The 23,616-nt window shown below is 39.3% G+C and overlaps 1 protein-coding gene across 2 annotated transcripts in view; it reads left to right on the plus strand.

Annotated features, from left to right (window-relative positions):
• snx29 (sorting nexin 29) overlaps positions 1-23,616 on the plus strand; it is a 145,144-nt gene that overhangs the window by 111,860 nt on the left and 9,668 nt on the right. For both annotated transcript variants that reach the window (XM_085283943.1, XM_085283944.1), the window contains 2 exons: positions 9,172-9,312; positions 22,745-22,884. In XM_085283943.1, the coding sequence (XP_085140069.1) occupies positions 9,172-9,312; positions 22,745-22,884 (281 nt within the window). The remainder of the gene's footprint in view (positions 1-9,171; positions 9,313-22,744; positions 22,885-23,616) is intronic.

Below are 23,616 nucleotides of genomic sequence, written 5' to 3' on the forward strand. Positions count from 1 at the left end.
TCGCAGCTTTTGTCCTGATAATCCTGAGTTATTAACTCATTCACTGCCATTGACGTCTATAGACGTCAATTACGTTTTTCAATGGGAGGGGCCAGAATACAACCTCGGGCAGCTTGTCAGTGAATTTTATTTTTTCATATATTTGTAAATAAATAGTTTTGATAAAACATAACCTTTCTCAGTGTTATTTCTGTTTTATAGAAGTGAAAAACTATTTTATATGTTAGAGGTGTCACAAAGCAAGAAATATTAGTGTCAAAGGCACTTTTCTGCTTGAAATGTATTTTTCACAAAAAGCTCGTTTTCTCCCTTTTTTTGGTCAAAACAGGCATTTTTGGTGGAACCCACCTCTCTTCTACAGCTGATTACTAAAGAATGGAAAATGGTAGAAACAAGCTTTTTTTTTTTTGGGATGAAAGAAGAGAGTCTGTTCTTCATTTTGGTAGGTTCAGCGTTTTCTGTGGCTCTTCAAAAATGAGTAAAAATGCTCAAAAACCCTGGCAGTGGGGAGTTACCTGATTTGAAAATGGCTGGCAGTGAATGAGTTAATAAAACTCAATACTACATGTGGTCTCCAGGTGGAAACCAGAATGGAAGCAAAGCTCCATTAGCACCTAATTACACATTACAGCATATTTACTGTTTGTTTTTTAACCCAGATCAGAAGAAAGTACCAAAGAACACAGACTGTGTGCCCTTCCTCATGCAGATATCCGTTTGAAGAGTTTAATCAGGGTTGACTTTTTTTGGATACTGGAAACTGCAGTTTTTGGTTCTTGTGTTGTGCCTTTATTTTTCAGCTCTGAGGTTACTGCTTTTGTCACAGATGATTAGGCCTCCTTAAATCTTGGCTCATGCTGTTTTCAAGCTGCTACGATCCAATTTTCTATATGAATAATAGATCACAGGACCACTTGTGAAAGGGGTTGTTCCTGATGATAAATAGAGAGAATGGTCGCCGGTCATTGCCCTTGTCAGCTCTGTGCTTTATGAAGGCTTTATAAACCTTTGAACTCGTTCTTTTTGTTTTAGGACCCACAGCTTTACCTCGTTTGATTCACTCTCCCTGCTTTCATGTGTTGCTTGAGATGGCTATTCTGAGTTAAAAGTCTACAACTTTTTAAGCTGCTTTGTGCCATCAGTGTAAGTTTCGTCATACTTTTTGTCAACAACCTTTGTTTCCTGACAGAAACACGACGATAACTAAATAAAAACGAATGTACGAGCACAAAAACTGATGTAATGTACGGCGACTTTGGTCAGCGAATATAAACGAGACTCGTGGCAGGATGAGTTGGAAGTGATTCAATCCCAACTAATCTGCTTGTGCAGTAAGGTTAAATGCAAACATTTGATCAGGGAACTGTACAGCTAGCTTCTGTGCTCCCTGTTTCTCATGAAAATGCAACAGAAATTTTGCATTTGATGTTAAGGAAACTAAGATGCTTTGTAAAGTGTTTGGAGCAACTGTCAGTAGAAAAAAAGACGGCAACTTTTATATTTTAGTCATCAAAAGCACGGTGGAATAGTGGTTGGCACTCTTGCCTCACTACAAGAAAGTCCTGAGTTCAACTCCACCATCTGACTAGTTCTGTATGGACTTTGTATGTTCTCCTCGTGTTTGCGTGGGCTCCACATGCAGTTTGATTAGGTTGCAGATGCTGCAATCCAACAAGTTTTAGCTTAGGTAATTTAGTTTTCCTAAAGCATCAATATGCTCTGTAGCAGATGGAAATGTGTTTGTGTCTTTGATTTGTCGAGTGATGTGACAGATAAATAGAAAACAGAACTGTTTAATATAAACCCCCTTTTTCCTTTTCCAGAGTTGCTTCAAACAGAGATGCAAGAGAAGCTCGGGTACTTGGTAAAATCGGTGGAAAAGCCTTCCCTGTGCAGGCGCCTTTAGTTTCAGTTATTATATTTTAATGAGAAGAATCCTACATGAAACACTGGCTTTGTCACATATTACCAGCTAATGGGAGCAACACAATAGTGGCTTATTGATGTGTGCACCGCAAATAAGAATTCTAGGAATATTTTCAATATTGTATGAAAACTTGTTTCCCCTCAATCTTTATGTCAGTTGCAAATATATACGAGCTCCTTCCAGTTTTTCAAGTTATCTCCTGTTGACTTTTCTCACTGAGGCAGCAAAGGTGCTTTGCTTCATCAGTTAATCCATGCAAATGAATATAAAGAGTACACAGCAGGCTGTTGGTCTTTGAGATAGCAGCTTTCTACACTGTAGCATCCTCTGCAGTGTTTCCTGACTCACGTTAAGCATTCTGGATTGATTTGCACCCAGAACAACTGGGTGCTAAAGGTGAGGAGAGCGTTGGCTTGTTTGGCAGTAATTCATGCATTTTTTCCATCAATGAAATGGCCATGTTTAAATGAAACCCAAATCAACAAAACTAGTTTTAAAAAACCAGGTAAATAAAATCTCTTATTAATTTTCTCACCACCCATTGCTTTCCGGGTCATTCATCAATCATTCAGTCAAACCTTAATTTCCCCATTTGATTGTGTGATCGGATCGTTTAATACAAACATGTCACATCTGGTCTAAACAGGTTAAAAGCAAACACACTCATCAAAGAGATGCATAGTTTATTTTCCATCCACACACCTCCGTCCTCTCTTAATCGTCACCATTTTTTTCCCTGGTCCTGCGTCTGTTTCCTTGTTTCTTGATTTTTGTTTTCGTAGTTGTCTAAATGTAGTTGCCCCTTGTCCTGAACATCTTTAGTTCCTCCTCCTCCTCCTCCTCCTCTCTAATCTTTCACCAACATTCATCTACCTCCCCTTCACCTCCTCCTTATCTCTTCCTCGTCTGATTTGTTATTTCAGCGTCTAATTCTGCAGGATGCCAGCGCTCCAAAACAAACGCCTTTGCTGCATTCAAAGACAATAATCAGCCATTCACTACCTTCTGTTTGTTTTTGCTTCTTCTTTGATCCTTTTTTAGATAAACAAGTAACACAGATTCATAAATGGTTCTGTCTTATTATATGATCTCTTTGTTTTTTGAATTATGGCTGTTTAAATTGTCATTACTTATGAGTTTTCATTTCCGATTAACCTGTTTTCAAATTTTAACTGAATTAAAACTGGCTCAAGAACAGTTAGTTGTGCTTACTTTATAATTACGTGTCTTTTAAAAAATTGAAAGAAACTAATCACAGTGACAGAGCGCGATTAAATGAGACCAACCGTCCTGGAAAAGGATGTGGCAAACATAATAGAAATATGAACTTTCTGCAAGTTTATGCGTTCATATAGTGGAGAGACCCGTCTCCATTCGTAGAAACTTTCATTGGCCTCTGTTGATAGACCAAATTTTACCAGCTACCTTTGGGAGGTGGTGCTTTGAGTTCATCTTGTCATTTTAACTTATGAAGGTGATACAAACATCCTTTTGTTTAGTAGTCAATAGAGTACATTATTGAGATATTTTGCACAAAACCAAAGATGTGCGAACCTCATAATTATTTCAGCTGGAAAGATTAGCGCAGGATGTCAAAATCATTTTACATCGTGGGCCAGATACAGCCTGCTTTGACCTTATGTTGGAAAACATGAAGAAGAGCAGTGTGGACGGGGTTGGAGTCTTTGTCTGGCTGAGTATGACCCCCGAGGCTTATCTTTGATACCTCTGGGTTAAGGAATCAAGAAAAACATTACAAGCCATCCTCTGGGGACCATGAATGCCAGTCCACCCAATAGTCTGGACTTTCAGTCTGGGCCGAAGAGACCAGATTATATTGCTAACCTAGATGGGGGAAGGGCACATTACTCCTCTTTTCTCCATGGTCCTTCGCTGCTCTTCTCCCTTCTAAAGCCTCCAAATGGATTCTATTTTCTGCCTAATTGGGCAGCTGGTTAGGCCTGCAAGAGACTGGTGATAATATGAAACTCTGCTGCTTTTCCTTTGGTTTGAGCAAACCTCTTATTCTCCCCTTCTCAACAAACATACATCCACAAATATTTCATGACAGTCAGGTGTCTGTTGTGTCTTTCTGAGGCTTCAAAAGATTTGTTTCCTCTTTAGTTGTTTATTTTGTAAATTTATCATTAATTCATACAGTAACCGTGTAGCTTGCAGGTACTTGTTTTTTAATTAAAGCACTTTTGTTTGTTTGTTTTTTTCAACGTCTTTGTTACATCTGTTTTTGCTCAAAGCTATTGTAAATTGTATGTTTGCAGAGGCCACGTTATTACAGATCGATGGAGGTTCTGGGTCTGAAATGTGAAAAGGATGCAGAAATGCCTTAAACCTCTTTTTAAAGTGTTTTATGGGAAAAACAGACTTTAAAAGTTTGGCACCTTTGATGTACGACCTTAGCAAACGCTGTCTTAGTTGGGTGTATGACCTCAAGTACTAGTGTTGAGTTAATGAGTAAGTAATGATAGCATGTTCATTTTGTACATGTCACCTCTACTGTCAGATCCACCTGTCCTTAGCCCATCACATCTGGTCTTAGTACACCAAGATGACCACAACCACCAGCTCAAGGCTTCACTTTGAGACTTATCCTACGAGTGATGTCAGGGTGGCTATGTCCATCTTTCAGAGCTTAAGTGTGAGCCGCTTAAGCTGCCTCCAAAAAACAGTGATATTCATGATGTCAGACATTGAATGAAAGCCATAATTAGCCATCTTTTCTCTGTGCCCTGTAGTTGCATATTGTTAAAACTGGAAATTGAGCAACAGGGCTTTCTCTGTGGGTCTCCTGTGGTGCTGGAAGATATAAGATGGAGAAATACATCAATTATCATCCGCACTTTCTGAATTTCTTAGCTGTGCTCACAGTTACTCCCATTTCAACCTGCTTGTTGGAATACCCTCAGGCTAAAGATCCAGTTAAATGTCAAGGAAAGAAATAGCTGCAATTATCTGTTCACAGACTTTGTTTCAGATCTTTGTTTCCGAAGGGTTTTCATAGTATACAAGGGCTCGTTTTCACAGGAAGATGTTCGGCTGTCAGCTACTCTGGATAAACTGCGGAAATGGTTCTGTCACTGTGTGCTGTTTGGATGTTCTAGATAATTTACGTTGTAAAAAACTTTGAATACGTTTTTGTGGATATGTGGACTTATGGGGACCTCAGACCAGCTTTCAGTCACTGAGGTGTCTGTTAAAGGGGATGCTAATGAATAAATGGAAGCACATAGCAGCCTTTTGACATACAAATGTTCTGGAAAAATACAGTGCACAGCGAGATTCACTATATAAGCATAGTGAAAGTTGTTTAGCAGTGACCACGCTTGTGGTGAATGTTAAAAAGAGTCTAAACAGCTGTGAGAACACCGTTAACCATCAGCAGTGTTCACACTTTCTGTAGACGAACTGCTCTTGATTTGAAAATTAGATAAATAAGTAACACAAGTTATTTATGTGAATTAAACACAACCTTAAAGTACACAGGATAATGGCAGCAAACTTGAAAAAAAAAATGCTAATATATTTGTGTACGAATAATAATTTCTAAAAAATTAGCATCTGTCCAGAGAAAAATGTGTTTCAAGTGCATATAGTTCCCAAAAAGTGGGAATTCCAGGCATAAACAGGGAACTTTCTCTACCTGCACCAGTGAGAGTACGCAAAGATGTGAAGTTATGGTTGTGTTAAGAATTATGAATAATGCTCGCACTTTTTAGCCTGTTTCTCAAGGCAGAAGCTCAAAGCTGGGAGTTTAATACTGAGGTAACTGAGTTAATTTTGTTGGTATATTCAGCACACCGAATGGATTTTAGTACTAACAAAAAAGTCTTTCTTATGCTTTTGCAGCCAAATGCTTTTTCTTTCCTTTTTGTGTTGACCCGCTGAGGGCGTATTTTTATTAAGCGTATTATTATGTTTTCTCAGATATTCTTTTAAGCCATTCAAATACTGACAATAGGACTGCGTCCATCACAGTTAAGCTTTCAGGAACAGCGCAAACCCATCAACTCTCTTCCACAAGGTCTATCTGAATCATCATTAAAGGCCACGTCACTGTTTGAAAACTGGTTTTATTGGAGATATCAAACCACCAGTGCTCAAACATTAGGGATACAATTTAGATGGTGCCAAGATCTTTGTTGGAGATAATGAGAGAGATTTGTGACCTGTCAAGGGAAAGGAGCTGGTAGCTGTGTGCAAAGGCTAATGCGTTGCCATAAATAAGTATGCCAATGAGACGCTGTAAAGTGGATTAAGCTTCACACAGCCATATGTAAGGAGCCATGTGATGGCTGAGAAACTGCACAGATTCTGTCGTCTTATTGTTGCTAATGCAGCTGTTGTGGTTCAGACGTGACAATACAGTTGGTGAAAAAGTTTGAGAATGTCTCTATTTCTGCAAAAATATGACCTAAAACCTCATTAGACTTTCACACCAGTTCTAGGAGGAGAAAACTGCAAGCCAATTAAGCATGTGAAACTAAAATATTGCATGTGGCTAGAAGATTCTCTTATATTTCACAGTTTGAAAGTGGACAGGAAAAGTGGGAGAGAAAGTAGGGCCTGCAATCATCTCGCATGATATGGGTTACATGCTCAGCCCTGTTAGTTGTATTAGTTCCCCACCTCTAATATTTATGAGGTTATTGTGTAAGGAAAGCGGTCATGCTGAGAAAGCTGGGCTAGGACACCCGATATGTTGGGTGTGCTCAAAGCACAGTTTAAGTCGTTTGTATTCTTCACTCATTTTCCAACATGTATGTGTTAGAATCAATACGTACTTGAACTTCTATACTTGAACACATTATGTCAGCAAAAGTAGTGACAGTGAGCAGGTACTAGAAACTAGCTCATCTAATGCAGAGTAGCTGTTGTTGTTGATGTGCGATTAATTACACCTGTGTTTTTCCCATCAGCTGTCAGAATATCTACCGTAAACAAAAAGAAGACCTGTACAACGTCAAAGCAGCTTTAATGTGTCTTGAATAAGGACGTCATCATGCCCCAGTTTTGTCAGCTGAGTCTCCATCATCCACTTTGATCAACGCACACACACAATTAGACCGTACTGTATCGGGGCAGTGCTTCTCTGAAGTTGGTGGAAACTTAAATGTGCTTCTGTAGGTCAGATGTGAAGTGCTGAGATGACAGGTCTTCGGTCCATTAGTGGCCTTGTCTTCTTCCATCTTGTCATGAACCACTGTCACTTACCAGATTTAGGTCGTTGCTTGTGCACGGCTGCTCTCCACACAACAAGCTGCTTAAACAGAACCTTGACCAACTAGTTTTTATTGGGGATACAATGTATTAAATTCATATTTTTTGTAAGCATATTATCACACTAGTCAGTGATTGTGCTGTAGATGAAATCAATTAACAAAGTGAAGGAGATGGAGTCATAGTGTGATATTTATCATTTATATCTTTTGTAATGAATTAAATGCTATTTTTAAACAATCATGCGGTTTTAGTTAAAGTTTACCTTTATAACTTTAACCCTGTCTAGACCTGCCTATTACTGTTGCTGAGATATTCACCATGAAACATTCTGGAGAGCTTCAGCTGCTGGTTTGCTCTTAATGGCTGTCAAAAGTGCCACATTTTCTTATGTTTGTTATGTAGTCTAGACTGCACGGTAGCATCCATGCTGACAAAAGTTCAGTGGTGTAAAGCAAATGTTGCCTCAAAGTAAAAAAATTCTGTCATTATCTGCTCCCTCCTTTGTCTGTCAAACCACCTTTGAGGCCGACATGAACAAAATGTAGAAAGATTTCCTGTAGCTGTAAATCAGTCTGCTAATCACAGACCTAGAGTTAGTAAGCTGAGTTATGTAAATACAAAGTTTACATTAAAGATAACCATCAATGTATAGTACTCTGTAAAATGTTTTCGTTTCTTTATATCTGCTCTGAAGGAGTCTGTGGTGGTCATGAACAGTAGTTCTCCAGATTTTCTGAAGGTCTTTCAGAGTTAAGCCACTTAACACTGACCTATAAATCATTTAAGCATAAAAATAGCACCTAACTCAAAGGATAATTCAGTGTTGTCTAGACGTGACAGACAAACAGTTTTAAATGATATCTTTAGTCTTTTGTTACTAGCAGCATCTTGCAACGATACAATTTGTTTCCATTTCTACAGTCATCGCAACAGAACAGAACACAAGGCAGCCAACATCCAAAGTAGCTTTGAATGTCCTCCAAGAAGTCTGGAGAACTCTTCCTGAAGACTAGTTAAAGAAATAAATGTGTTCAAATTATTCAAACTCTGTTTTTGCATGATAAGCTGTTACTTCTGTGTATGTTTTTCCACGTTTCAATGACAAACTGAACCCATTTCCAGTTTTCCTAGGAAAATATGAAGAATACTTGAAAATGTGAGGTGGCTCAAGACTTTTGCACAGCATTGCAGCGTGGATGTTTCTACTCGGGGTTTCTCCATTTTTAAGGTTGCCTCAGTGTTCATTATCATTTTAACGTACTCTATCACAGCTTTTATACATAAAAGCGTGATTTCCATTATGGACACATTCAGTATTATGTGGGTTTGAAAGGGACGCGGTTCATTATTGAACCACAGTTTGGGCGTTTGTTGATTTGCTTGGCAGTGGGGGGGCTATGCTGAAGTTCATTTGGTGGATTTTTAAATCAGTTTCTGTTTTCATATACTTGAATCAAAGCTGTATTTTTTGTGGTAGGCCACTTTAAAATTGAATTTTCAAAAGCTGTTCTGCTCTCTCTTTTGTCTCTGTGCAGTCGTTTTCTGCTATGAAAATGGAAGCCGACTCCCCCTCTTTCTTGTAATAAGCTCATCTTTTCTTTTCTTTCTGCTCTCTCTATCTCTTGTGAGTCTGAATAAAGCAGCTAATGGCGCATAGAAATGGTGACTGCACAGCTACGTCTATAGACTCTTTCTGTTATGTGCTGCAATATGTAAGTGAAAATACACATTTACAAGGGTTATTGTAAAGCACCGTCAAGAGCCTGATGACCAATATGTGAACTGCAGAATGGCTGTTGCATAACAGCGGGTCGTTGGTGTGTTTGACATTTTCAAGAATATCGAAATTAGGTTACATATTATAGTGTTGTAACTGAAATTAGATTTAATTATAGATGGAGGTCCTAAACTGTATATCGAACTTTTGAAAATCAGGACATGCTAATCTAACTTATCTTTGTGTTGATACTGATGACAACCATGGTGATGTGTCTGCATGTCTTCAGGTGTATATCCGCATCCTGGACAATGAGTGGAATGTGTACAGGCGTTACACCGAATTCAGGGAGCTCCACAATCATCTGAGATCACAGTTTCCTCAGGTGGACACCTTCAACTTCCCACCCAAGAAAGCCATAGGGAACAAGGTGAGCTGATAGTAAATCTAATGTGTGTCTTTGTCTCACTGTCAGCCACCTCAACCCTCGCTCTGTCTCTCACTTACCCACTTCAGCAATGATGAATTGTGTGTCCCTGCTAAGCTGTTTGGTAGCTGAAATGTCCAGTTTCACATTGTTAATCATTGCTAAGTTGCCTCTGATAAAACTGTTGTTCACATCTGTCCATAACTTTTTCAATAATCTTGCAAACAGACACACAAATAATACCAAGCAACAACCAAAAAAATCAATTACAGCAGAGCCGCAGAAGAACCCAACACAACCTGTTACAGAAACACATCACAGCAGAATCACAGAGAAACGTGCAACAAATGAATCGCAAGCAAAAAAAACAAACCAGAAAAACTGAACTCTAAACATGTCTGTCAATATGAATCTTCAAAATTTGTGAATTGAACTGAGCTAAAGTGTAAGCATATAAAAATATCAGAAGCATGACATTTCTCCCTCCAAAATATTCTTAAACCAAAATGAAGAAGACAATAAAAACTGTACAAATAATAACAGCTGTTTATCATAAACAATTAAAGTGCATATTTACTATAAATCCAGAAAACTGTGTTTGTCTGTCATATGAAAAGGTGACAGACAAGTGTGATGTGGTCAGTGCAGTATGATACAGTATGATGTGGATCGGCTGCTGTTAAGAAATACAGGCAGTGTGTTCTTGGCCTCTTAAACAAATGTGTATTTTTTGTTTCAGAGAATCCAAATAAAATCCCAAACGAATTCATTTGATTATAGGAAGCACTCCTACTGAAATATATTTCAATATATTGTGCATTAAACCCCATAAAAGAGGTCTTTCCTTGCATAATGTTCATAAAATTTTATATCAGACTGTAAAAACTGATTGGAGCCTTTTAAGATGGTAAGCTCTGTAGAGGGGAAAAAGGCAACCTTAACAACCACATCAGTTTATCACTCCTCCTCTTTTACCGGTTTCATCTGCTTGCCTGGGTTCTCAAAGCTTGTGTCCCTTCTGTCTGGTTGGAGAGCCCCCACCTTTCTCCTCATCGCACCATTCCCTTACTCTTCTTCATCCTGTTCTCCACTGTCTGCCTACAACCTTTGGGGGATAATTTGGCTCTGACCTCAATTCTGTGGCTGGTTGGATTTAGTGCTGCCACAGCCAAAACGATGCGGTGTGACTTCCCACCTTCAAAGACGGCGCACTTTCATGGATAGAAAGCGGACCGAACGCTGTGTTTGCAGGCACTGCATATGTAAGAAGAAGCAGGAGGCCATCAGTGTGTGTGTGTCTGTCTCACATTGTGATGTGGTATCATGTGGAAGTGCACGTGTCTATCAAAGGCCTTGACAGTTGGTGTCATCGTGTTCTGGAAAGCTCTTTGAAAGCCCATTACAGTGCAGTCTGTGTGAATTATTGGTTTTTACCATCTCCTGAAAGTCGCCCATCATGACAGAAAAAGTAGTCCAGGCTTTGTTACACTCTGAGCACGTTTTAAAGCAGGGACACCACTTTCTTCTCGAAGAGAAACACATGCTTCCAAAAAAGTTCGGATGGTAGATGTCAAGAAAAACAGAATGCAATGACTTACATATTGTTTATTACCTATATTTAATTGGAAGCAGCACATGAGTAGAAATGCTTTTGTTTCTCTTTCAACAACTGTGAATCGACATAGAGACGAATTAGTGGTTCACACACTACAGAACTCCAATGCTTGGATTTTATCCCCATTTTATTATTTTGAATTTGACACCAGCAACCAAAAAGTTGTGTCAGAGCAGATCTTTCTCACTCTGTTACCGCGCTAATGTTAAAATACTTCTAGAAATTGTGAAAGCATAGTCCTTTAGGCTAAAGAGGAAATGGCTCAGTTGGTATCGGCACACAAACGCCAGGGAGGGTGTTACTGGACTCGGTGCGGTAACTCTCATATGTGTGAAGATTTTATGAACACCGAAGTTTTTGGAGCAACATATACTGCATATCTAGGCAGAGTATTTTAGGAAATGCCAAACCTAGTTTCTAAATGTGTTCCAACAGCAGTGAAAGAGTGCAGGTGCTAAACTGGCCTGGCTGCAGTCCAGACTTCTTACCCATTAAAAGAAGTGTATTATGAAGCAAAACAACGAATGCAAGACGGCTTCATTCCCGTATTACCATGTGCCCAGCCCAGTTTTTAAAAAAAAAAAAGTGTTTTCTGGCATTGTTGATTTAAAATGAGCCTTTATTTAGTCACAAATCCAGCATTTTCTATGTTGCCGTTGGATTATTTTGAATCAGATATGCAGTTTAAATGATTTGCATATATAATATTCTGTTTTTATTCAAAATCTGAAAGTCTTTGACCTTTTGCTTGCATTAAATGTAGTTGTTTCATATTAGTTACATTTTGTTTGACCTCTGTTATGTCTGTAAATTTCATTTGATTTGACCATTTATGCTAAAATCCGGTGTTCCAGGCACAAAGGTTGGGAGAGGAAACAGAGTTCAAAGTCTTTGGTCTTGACTAAAATCAAATGCAGCAGCAGGCGGAGGGATGAACCGCTTCAAAATATGATAAATATTAAGTGGTTGTTAGTGTTTGTGTCTCTGTGTACAAGCAAAGCAGAGAAACAACAAAATGTGTGCGTGTGTCTGCGTATGTGTGCGAAAGTAAGTGCATGTAGTTTGTATATGGCATTTAGTTGTGTATTTATTGTGTATTTGTTCCTGTGTACCTGGTTGTATCAGTAAGCAGCAGGCCTGCCGTGTTGAGTTTCCCTGTTATTTCAGTCCAGTGAGCGTTTGTTTCTGGCTCCCTGGGAGTACTTTGTAGTTTTTGTATCAGTGATGACCTCAGGTGAAGTACAGAGCAGGGCTGCTTTTGAAAACAGGAATGGAGTATATCAGCGCGTTTACTCAAACTCACACCCTGGATTGAATAGTTCCAAATTGAAATAAGAAAATATACTGTAAGCTGAAAAAAGATGTTTCTTCTGGATACATTTTGTTCTAGTTGAAGTTAAATATATCATAAAATGAATCATATATTGAACAGAGATTGGTGTGACTGTACAATCATGTGCTTGCTTAGCTGTAGCACAGTTTTCTACATGGAGTTGTCATAAGGCACATGACTTACTATAAAAAGTCATGTGCCTTATGTCTAACCCCCTCATAGGTACATGTGTAGCATTAATCAGCATTTAAACCGTATTTATTTATGGTTAATGAAAAAAAGAACAAATTAATAGATAAGAGCTTAATATGTGTACATATAAAATGTATCAGTATCCAGCTAGCTAGCAGAAACATTGGGCTTAATCTCCTAATATGGTGTGAGGTGAAGTAGCTGTCTGTCCTGTGGTCAGAGCATCTGGCTTAAAGGAAGCTGTAAATCTAGCTGAAATGTAAAGATTATGTAAATGTTTTGCAGTGTCATTTCTTGGGGATGACATATAATAATTTACCCCTCTGAGTCATGTGTCATTATTGGTGATTACCCTAACTCAATGCTATCAGAATATGTAGTTTTACTTTATTAAAAAACAGTTGTTTTCCCAGAACAATTGGCTATGGAGGGATTAAATGTCCTAAGCCACATGCATGGAAGAAAAAAACCTGAACTTCATTCCTACAGTGAGGAGATCCTTGGTCCTTTATGCTGATGGGGGCATTTTGGCCTTTATAGTTCACGTTTAGAACTTTAATACTCTAATGAAACATTTCTATTCTGATGGGAATGATATATTCTAGCATAACAGTGCTCCTATCCATAGGGCACTGAATAGACCACCTTGCATTTAGCAGACAGATGCTTTGCCCTCCAGACAAGCCCCAGAGGCCTGAAAAATCAATGTCAAGGTGTATTAAAGCTGTTTTGGATGCGCGTGGAGGCACCTTACTCTAAGACAGCGTATTGTAGTTTGTCCTTTAATTTGTCTCCTGTCTGTTTACAATGCCAGGACTTGATTGAAACGCGCATTCACAAACGCTGCCAGTCCATCTGTTTTTCCTATTGTCTGTTGTGCTTTTAGTCTCATTCAAGGGTTCCACCATCACAGACACACTTTGCAAATCCAAAGCGGACTTTGATACATACACACACAGAGCCTCACACCATTATATCCAGCTAATGATGGAGAAATGTTAATGTTAGGAATAGGGTACTTGGTGTGTTGCAAGGGAGAGAGAAGGAGAAAGACCTTCAAAAGCGCTTTATCTGCACCGTGAATATGCGCTCTGCTGTGATTCGCTGTGTTAGGGATGAAACACAGCGGCTGTCAGTGAATATCAGGTAACAGAGGAACTGGGTGAATACACACCCCTTACTAACTGTATTACATGGCTCCTACTCTCTGTTTCATGCCTGTTAACAAGAGCGCACATAAATGCACACACGTGACTGACATTTCAGAGAGACACGTTTCTGAAGTTGTCAAAGAACATCAGCTACGCTATGGATTTATGTTTGCAGGGAAACTTATGGACGAGTTTTTGATACATACTTCTATCATGTAACAGCTAACCCTGCATGTGCAAGTATGTGCCTGGCTTTTTGGGCAGTTAAACTAGCACCCTGATTGGACCACTTATGTAACTTTCATCTGCCTCACATAAATCATGTGGTTTTTTGTTTTTTTTTTTTGTCTCATTTAAATGTGATCACTGGCTTTTTCCTGTCCAATGTCAGGCTGCAGGTGGGTCATTACTCTCTGACATAATCACTTTAAAGATTCACTGTACAGTGAATAACAGAAGGTTACTTGATGAATGCCTCTTACTTCACTAAATTAATTACTCTAAAGCTTTTACATGTAAGTCCTACCTTTGCGTCTTTGTTCTAACAAGGTCCCAAGGAAACGCAGGATTGATGAGGCCAGGAATAAACAAAATAAAGACTGTAATTACATCCTGGAGTCTTGTTACATTTAAGTTGCATAACTCTGACTCAAAGTCTGTTAAAGTAGGCAAACCTAATGCAGTAGGTTTTTTGGTGTCTTCAAGAGATCATTGATTATGGCAAACATTAGAGATTTTAATATTGTTCATGGTATCTTCACCTTTAGTGTCAACACCCAAAGTCAGTGCTAGTTTGGACCTGATCAGTCTTTGTTTTCATTCTGTGTCTCTTCAGTCCTGTTATTGAGCTAATGCGACACCCCCACCGCCCACTCTTGCATCTGCATATGCTTTAGGTGAGACTGTCCAGCTGTTTAACTAAGTAAAACAGAAGATGTAACACACATGCACGCTCTCTGCTTATGACAGCCTTTAAACAGCTGATTTGTCAGGGACCAGCCCACGCTTACAGCCTAAGTGTTCCCTGTTCATGTCTGTCAGCTTCCTCCTCCCTTCTGCTAATGTTGAGGCACAGAGGAGGCAGAGTGATGACATCAAAGAGACATTATTATCAGACCCCCAAATCTTTTTTTCTTTTTGGTTTGTTTTTCAGGGCTCAAACAGTCCAGGGGTGAAATAGTTTCTCTACAGCAGGGAATTCACAAATATTTTCCATAGGAAGGTTCAAAATATGTACTTTTATAGGATATAAACTGTAAACTGATTTACTTCTGAGGTTCAGCACCTTCACAGTTTTGGGAATTTTCTGAAACGAGTAAACCAACATGCTTTGCCTGTTATTTCTGGAAGCGTAAATGAGCACGAGCCCATGAATGCCTTTGAGGAAAAGTTATCCTAAAGTTTGCACCCTTTGAAGAGCTATGAAAACTTTTCCTGCAGATGAGGTCAGAAAACAGGTCTGATAATTGTCAGGGTAGCTTGTTTCAAGCGTACCCTGGCATTAATAGTAGGATAGTTCCCCTGTGGTCATTGAGCATTATCAAAGTACTAAGAGAGCAGTAGAGGTGGGTAGTCACTTTTAATCCTACAGTCTGTCAAGATATGCACACAGCACTACACTGGTTATTAGAAAGGCAATTAAAAGCTTTAAGAGTATCTCTAAAGTGTAACTTAAGAGCTCCTTAAAAGCTTGATTATATTCACTGACTTTAATTCTTACCTTGTTGCAGTAAAAACAGGTGTACTCAAAGGTGAAGGAGTGTACTCTGAAGCCACTGTTGTGCATGATTAGAAGTGCAACAGAGCTGAAACTTTGAACCAGAGTACACAGATTTCATGTGTGCTGCTGATTAATGGCACTGAATCACCTACAGCATGGGGTAGGTGGGAGATGTGGTGTTTCTCTGGCATCAAATGGTTTAAGTGATTTTTAAGTATCCTGTGTTCCTCCTGCAACTAAAACCATGCAAGCGGTCTCTTTATATTGTCCATGACCTCTGTTGATGCCAAATGTATTCAGCTCCTTGCTTATGTATAAAAACTACATCTTTAAGATACAGCTGTGAAGTTATGGGTCACGCTGGGTTTGGTGATCATACCTCAAATCTGCAGCAGATATTAGCCAGGTCATGAGCTTTACTCATTTATAGCAGTGTGATACATTAAAATGCACAAAATGCTAAAACAGTCTGATGTGAATTCAAGGGTGTGAACAGTGATCACAATCATTCAACGTTTGTTTAGGTTTCCTGAAAGTAGCATGGCCCTTGGTGGCGGTTGGCCCATCTATGCATACGGTGACAAAAAGTGAGTAGAGTGCCGAGGCCGGCCTGATTAATTAATCAGAAACTACACAGTGAATTATTAACAAGTCTTAGTATGTTGTGCTCGCATATTATGCAATATGCATGTTATATGCTTTTAATTATGACAAAGGAGACGTTGTGAAGGTCTTGCATGGGCATTGTTGAATTGCATGCGATGTTTTATTCATGATCCGGACCCGTAGTTTTGAGAGTGTTTAAACAAGGCATCAAGAGAGAAGCCTCTTCAGCCCCACTGTGGTCCAGTGTGGGCTGACTTTGTGGAACATTTTGACCTTGTTTTGTTGCCAGCATGTACCACTGCTGTCCTTTCTCTTAATTCAAGTGGACTGCAGGCTAAATCAGAGCCCAGGTTGATGTTCTTCTTTAATGTGATGACTAAGGGTAGCTCATTATGATAATTTTTTTTGTTTCACCTGAGTAGGTAGTGCTGAAAAACCTTCTTTTCCAGGAAATACCTGATAGACACCAAGTGCCAGATGCTTTCAAAGCACTGTGTTTAAATGTTGCTTCTAATAACTATGCGAATTGCTGGGAGAAAAAAACGGCATTGCCTGAGGCTTCTATCATATAAAGTCCTTAAATCTGCCCTTTCTCTCTTTAAAAGGGGGGAAAAAACCACAGCAGGAATTTATTTCATTGTAAACACAGTAATTCGAGATTCTCAAGCAGGATCGAAGTCTTGGTCAAAGGCATTGATTTTATCTCAGGGGGGTAAGAATGTTTGATACCGTAGGGTGTAGTTACTTTTCACTTCTAAATGAGTTTTTCTGTTGCCAGGCAACATTCCGTCGTTCCGACTATCTATTTAGAGTTTTTTTCCTTCCCTCCTCCAGACTTGAATACCGAAAAGCTGGCAGCAAATTTACAGAGTACTTGTGGAGACCCTGACGCATATGTGACTACTTTACACTTCTGTTCCATTGGCAGCTCCTGTCTCCTGCTTATCTGTCTCTCTGGGAGGTGACATTTAGCTGTGCTGTGTGTACATATGTGTGCTATATATTCAGCTTTTCCGTCTGTCATTACACGACCATTTCATAATCCCCGATCGGGGCAGATCGGCGTAGATGTCCAGCGAGAGGATGCAGAATGCAGAATTCCAATAACAAAAGATCCAGTAAACTGAATTGCAGGGCAACAACATCCACTTGATAAGACAGAGGGAAACAGACAGGATAGGATTACAGATGACAAAGAAAAGCAGAGACGGACAATACACAGAAGGCTAATCAGGGGTGTATAATCCTGCAGGTGAAGTCAATGAGGCAGTAGAAGTAAATGCAAAACACAAGAGTGGAAGGCCTAGCAAAGCAAAGCAGCAGACGAATAACAACCACACTGGAACAAGGATCCATAGAACATGCATGAACGTAACAGAAGGTGGAACCACAGAAGGGACTCCACAAATGTAAAACATGAACTAGATCTACGAGTTGAGAAGAGCTAAAGGCTCAGCAATGAATGAAAATCAAAATAAACCATAAATAACACTAAGAATCAAATAAACAACAAGGATTACATCTAGGGAAAGTGACAGTTAAATGTTAGCTAGTGCTGCTATTATAATGTCATGTATCTAGATTGCACTTTAAGACCATGTTGTTGAGTCGTTATGGCTCAGTAGTGGGAATTTGCATTTGCATTGCATTTTCTGACACAACCCCAATTTCTCCTGCAACAAATGACTTTAGAGACTTATTAATGGACATTGCTTGAGTTAACTACCACAGCAGAGAAGAAACAAGGGTTTAATGTTGACCATGAAAAGGACAGAAACAGGGTCGTTACTGCACTTACACTTTAGCTAATCTAACTAAATGTTTTAAGATCGCTGATCACTCACTCTAAGTCTTTGTCAGTTCTTATATCAGCTACATCATCAGTGGCGGGAGCAGTCAGATGGGAAAAGTTTGCTTTGTAATATGTGGCTAACTACAGGAGTAAGAAGATGAGGGTTGTCCTGGTTTTGCCCTCAAAGAACCAGCTAACAGCCCAAACAGGAAATATATGGGCCAGCCGTAGTGTCACACTGACTTATACACAGTTGAAGTTTACAAGGCATCTCTGCTCTTTATCACAGAAATGATATATGAAGGTGTAGTTATTGTTTCACTTGGTTAACTTATTCATGTGAATTAGCATGGCATTAGTTTAGTGCTGTGGTGGAACGAGCCACAGATGTCGATGTGTCGGCGCTCTGCACTGAGCAGTTAATGAAGCTGTAATGTTTTGCAGTGTTTGTGTTGTAGCAGTTGTACTATAACTTGTGGGCTTTGAAGAATCTCATTTTGGGCGACATCAAAATGTAAAATCATTTTTAAAAATCAGATCTGTCTTTTGATTTCATGAATGCGAGTCCTTCGGACCATAGAAATGAAAATTGTTGCTGTCTCCCCTTTTATGTAAATAAGGAATTTAAAATGAAGGCAATGCCAAGATGCACGACTTGCTTCTAATCAGTCTTTTATTCTAGATGTACCAATCCAACGTGCTTCATAATATCTAGTGAACAGATGTTCTATAACATACAAAAATGCAAAATCTTAGTTTTGACTTTACTAAACAGTCGGTCTTGCTGCTTCTTCTTTTTTCCATCTTGATTGAACAGTCTGTGTGACACACAGTATAAAGCTTAGAACTGAGATGCTCATAAAACATCACCTTTATGTTTATATGTCCTTGTGATATCACACGAGTGTAGTAGTGTGGGGGAGCAAGTAAAGAGCAGTGTTATGATAGCAGGAGGTAAGAGGACAGATTTAAGAGGACAGCATCTGCCTTGTACCAGCATCAGTATGCCACAGTAGTTTCTGCTCTGCCCTCTTGTTCATCTCTGCAAACAAGACACAGCACCTGGCCTCTCTTTAAACTTCTGTTTTTCCACAAGAGGATGAGTCTGTCATGATGTCCATTAGTGTTATTACTGCTCTGACATCTGTGAAAGCAGGCAGGGTGTCCCTTGTTGTGTCGACATAGCATGAAACCCGTGCTGGCATGCACAGCCTAATCTGACACATCAGATTTACCCGCTCTTACCCCCGTCTGCTTTACCCAGCATGCAGCTGAGTTTAGTTATCCACTCCCACTCTGCTGAACTTACATACTTATCCTCTATTTGGGGCTACAATGAACTTTTTTTTAAAGTTCTCTCTAGCTGTTGCCCTGCATATCATCTACCTAACTTTTGTAGGTTCAGACAGGAAAAATTTGAAAATGCTGCACCGAACGCAGCTCATATCCTCCCACAGAGGATGTTTCTTGTCACCACATTTACAGTGTTTATTGCAGTGATTTATACAGTTACTAACTCAGCACAGAGAAAAGTGCTGATGATTTTCTTTAAATTGTTTTAAGCCGAGCAGTGCTAGACCTAAAGAGGTCCTTTTGTATTTGCTGCCTGTATGAAATATGCAATAATAGTGTACTATTCAAAGTTCAGCTTAGCTTGGTTATTATTACTGTTGCCATTCTGCTGTGACTCAAGGCTAAAAAGACTACTGGTAGAAATGTAGAGATTTTAGTAATGATTAATGATTGAAATAATAATAACTAGTTGTTGTTATCCAACCTTTAACATCTTCATTCTAAACATATTTTACCACAGGACTGTCAAACACGAGGCCCAAGGGCCAGAATCATCCTGGCAAACACCGTAATTTGGTCCACTTCATGGCTTTGAAGGACTTTATAGTTCCTACTGTATTTTTTAATTGTAAATTTTTTTATTGTATTGTAATTTTTTGCAACTTTTGATCCCTCATGGTCAATCATACAACACCAAGCCAACAACGAAATAGATAAACAATCAAATGACAGGAAAGTTTCTGTTCCTGTTTTTGTTTTTTGTTTTTTCTATGGGACTACAGGAAAAAAAGGACATTTTCTGTGACATAGCAAAAACGCTGCCAGAACTTTTCCTGTAATTTTACTCATTTATTATTTCTGAGAAATTAAGCCCAAGGAGTTGCTGATCAATTTCTTTCTGTGCTACAACAGGATTTCTTTGTGAGTAGAAAAATCTGAGGGATTAAATATGTAGGTGAACTTCTTTATGCTGACAGAGGTGAGTTTCAGTGGTCCCCATTTAAGGGCGATCGTGGCTCAAAGAGTTGGCAGTTCGTCTTGTAACTGGAAGGTTGCCGGTTCGAGCCCCGGCTCGGACAGTCTCGGTCGTTGTGTCTTTGGGCGAGACACTTCACCTAACGCCTACTGGTGATGTCCAGAGGGGCCGATGGTGCGATATGGCAGCCTCGCTTCTGTCAGTCTGCCCCAGGGCAGCTGTGGCTACAACTGTAGCTGCCTCCACCAGTGTGTGAATGTGTGTGTGAATGAATAGTAGAATTGTAAGCGCTTTGAGGGGTCCTGAAAAGCGCTATATAAATGCAATCCATTATTATTATTATTATTATTATTATTATTATCAAAATGAGCTTTTCCGAGGTTGCACACGCAAACAAGAGATAACTGGGCTCAGCTCAGTTCATTTTTCTGTAGTTCACAATAGCAATAATTGAAAAATCCAGTCATTGCATTATTGAACAATTTCAAATAAAGTACATGAAGGATAGGATAAAAGAATAATCTAAAAATAATTAAAGTACATTTTAAAGGTTTGAGAGTGCCTCTCATGTTCAAACACAAAATCCAAACTGAGTTTGTTCAGTTTTTCAGTATTAAATCATATAATATATTCTCATATTTAATAGGAAGAATTCAAATTAATGTATGATAACATTTTGGCAAACCCGGTGAGGATTCAGTGTTTTAGCTTCCACGTCCTGTGCTACTTGATGTAATCGGAGCACTGCCGTGCGTCGCGTGTAAGATCCGACTGAAAGTGTGTATTGTGGGTTAAACTGATTTAATTTGACTTTGGGATGGGAAAATAAATGAATTCTTTTCCTTTTACTATCCATCTAAATTAATCAATTTTGAAATGTAGGACTTGCAACTCAAATGTGAGATTTTAGGCGGGTTCATTTTTAGTTGGGAACAGCACATGAATACTTACCTACGAGTCTTTCTCTCACCGTCTCCCACTTTTCTGTCTGCTCTGCGCTGTCCTATCAGCATCAGTGCCACTGTTTAACAAACTAGAAGTGATATAGTTGTCAGTGAGGTGTGGATTTGTTCCCGTGAAAGGAACAAATCTTGAGTCACAATTTGTCTGTAAGGCATCGTGTCGCAGGTATACAGACGGTTTCCTATCTTAAAAAAACTGCTGGAAGACTCCTGGTGTTTGCTTTGTCTTTATTTATAAGCATTTGCCATAGTTATTTCTTAAGCATTGATAGGAATGAAGTGTGAATGTGGCTGCTCCTTGGAAAATGAGTTTTGAGAAAACTCACCAAGCATTCCAGATGTTTTTAAAAAAGAAAGACCGTATCACCCCTGTGCTCTCACTTTAATTGTGAGTTGTTCTTTGGATGTGTTATCACATGCTGTATCTTCTTAAAATAAAGCGTTGTTTTCCCATGGTTGCATATTCAGCCTTGGTATTCATTCTTCTTGTTCAAAAGAACCACATGTGCATTTCAAGCCATAACAATTAAATCACATGTGTTTTGGGATTTGAGATCAAAAGAGAAGCAGTAGTTGGGGGGAAAAAAAAGGGAAATATTGGCCTCCTTCAATGGCTGTTTGTTCCAGTCCCAAAACACCAGAGAGTAACACGGAGCATTGCCCAGGCTTTGTTCTGAGCCTTGCTGGATGCCGATTAGCCATGCTCACATTGGCCATGTGGCTCTGTGCCTCTGCCTTCAGAGTCGCACAGTGGAAGCGGGTCTGAATGCTCAGAACACTGCGCTTTATCAACATCAGAAATGAAACGACAAAATCAACACAAATAATAAATGTGGTAATCCTAAAAAATGCTTTTTATTTTTTGGATTATGCAATATCTCTTGTCAGAGCAGATTGGAAAGGATTGGACAGCCTGGCCGCTGGCAGAGAGTCAGCAGGGTGCTTTTGGTTTGTATGGATGCTAGAAAAACTGAAAGCCATTCATCACAGAGGATACCTGCAAAGGATCTGAATCTGGCACGTCAGTTACATGTCTTTAAGTCACAATTTGCAACTCCTTACCTTTCCACGGTCCCGGTCAGCTTGTCACAACATGATCTATGTCATTTTACACATGTGCAAAAATGTACATACTTCCTGTCACCAATACAGTTAAGAAAGAAAAATGTAAATGTGTAAATGTATACAGTATTTGCAATTGTTTCTACAAAAAGGTCCTCTTTGACCTTTCCAAATGTTGACATTGATTTCTTCTAATGGCGTACACGCGCTTTTTTTCCTTTATTTATTTTTTAAATTACTTTACGCCTCAGTTTTCACGAGCCTAAAGACCAATCACTGGCCACGAGCAACCACTGGATAGCAAGTGATTGCTGCGAGTCACTAGATGAAATTGGTCACGAAGAGGAGTTTCTGTGGTTGTTAGCAGGTTTCCACAGTCACATGTAGTTTTCATGTCAGATGCCAGCTAGTCTTCAAGCACTTGCTAACTATTAGCTGAACAGCAGTAAACCTAACATTGAAAACGTCCACCTTCATTGGCACTTGGCTAAATCCTCCAATAAAATTTGCTGTATTTGCAGTGGGATTGTGCTATACTGATAATAGCAGTTAAAGTGAACCCAAATCAGCAGGTCAGAAGTCCAAAAGAAAATGGATTCTAAGGCAGAGTCATATGTGGTTTCGGTGCTATGAGGAAATATTATCCTGTCACACGCAGTCCATGATGTATGTATTCAGGTGCAGCTTTAACCTCAGTGTCTATTTCAGACTAACTCTTCTTCATCTGTCTCAGGATGCCAAGTTTGTGGAGGAAAGAAGGAAGCAGCTGCAGGGCTACCTTCGCACGGTGATGAACAAACTGATCCAGACGCTGCCAGAGTTCACAGCCAGCCCCACCAAAGAGACGCTGCTGTCGCTGCTGCCTTTCTGTCAGTAAGTGGTCACACATAAGCTCCTGAAAAACAGAATATTAGCTTAAATATATGACATGCAGTTGTGTGCGTAGGTGCAACAGATTCAGGTAACAGCTTCTAGCACATGTTCAGATCGTGTCTGTTAAAGGTTGGCGTCGTCTTATAGAAACTTCCGAGAGAAATCTTGCCAGAAATTTCTAAGAAAATCTCAACTAATTTGAGTGGGAGTAATGTAAATAATTTTCTAGTTTCCTTTATATAACATCTATCATCAAATGCAGGTGTTAGCTTTTTGTCTACAGGAAGCTCAAATATAGTCCCCATGGTTACCTATTTAAAGGTTTTGTTTAACCACTGTTTGCATACACAACATCTAAAAAGAAAAAAATAACAGCTTCCTGGCATTTGTCTCTGTTTATTATATCATTGTAATATACAACATTTTGTAGGAAGCGTTAACTGTCACTAGTGTTGTGTGAAGAGTTTGCACAGGATACAAGCGAGCAGACAGAATCCTGGAAGTCTCTGGAAAACAAACTTTCCCTGACTTTAACACTCATATTCACACATGGAAAATACACAGTATGTTCTCCCTCTTTCTCTCTCTCTCACACTCTCACACACACTCACACACACACACTCTCAGACTAGCAAGTGTGAAAATGTATGATGCCTCAGATGCCCACCTACCGCCCAGGCTACATTTCAAAATGAGATGTTCCAGTCGTTTCCTGTCAATATTCACATCAGT

Source organism: Mchenga conophoros, linkage group LG8 (genome assembly GCF_057382185.1).
Source record: "Mchenga conophoros isolate Kocher_MC1m ecotype Shallow Benthic linkage group LG8, M_conophoros_male_GT1.1, whole genome shotgun sequence".
Classification (NCBI taxonomy): domain Eukaryota; kingdom Metazoa; phylum Chordata; class Actinopteri; order Cichliformes; family Cichlidae; genus Mchenga; species Mchenga conophoros.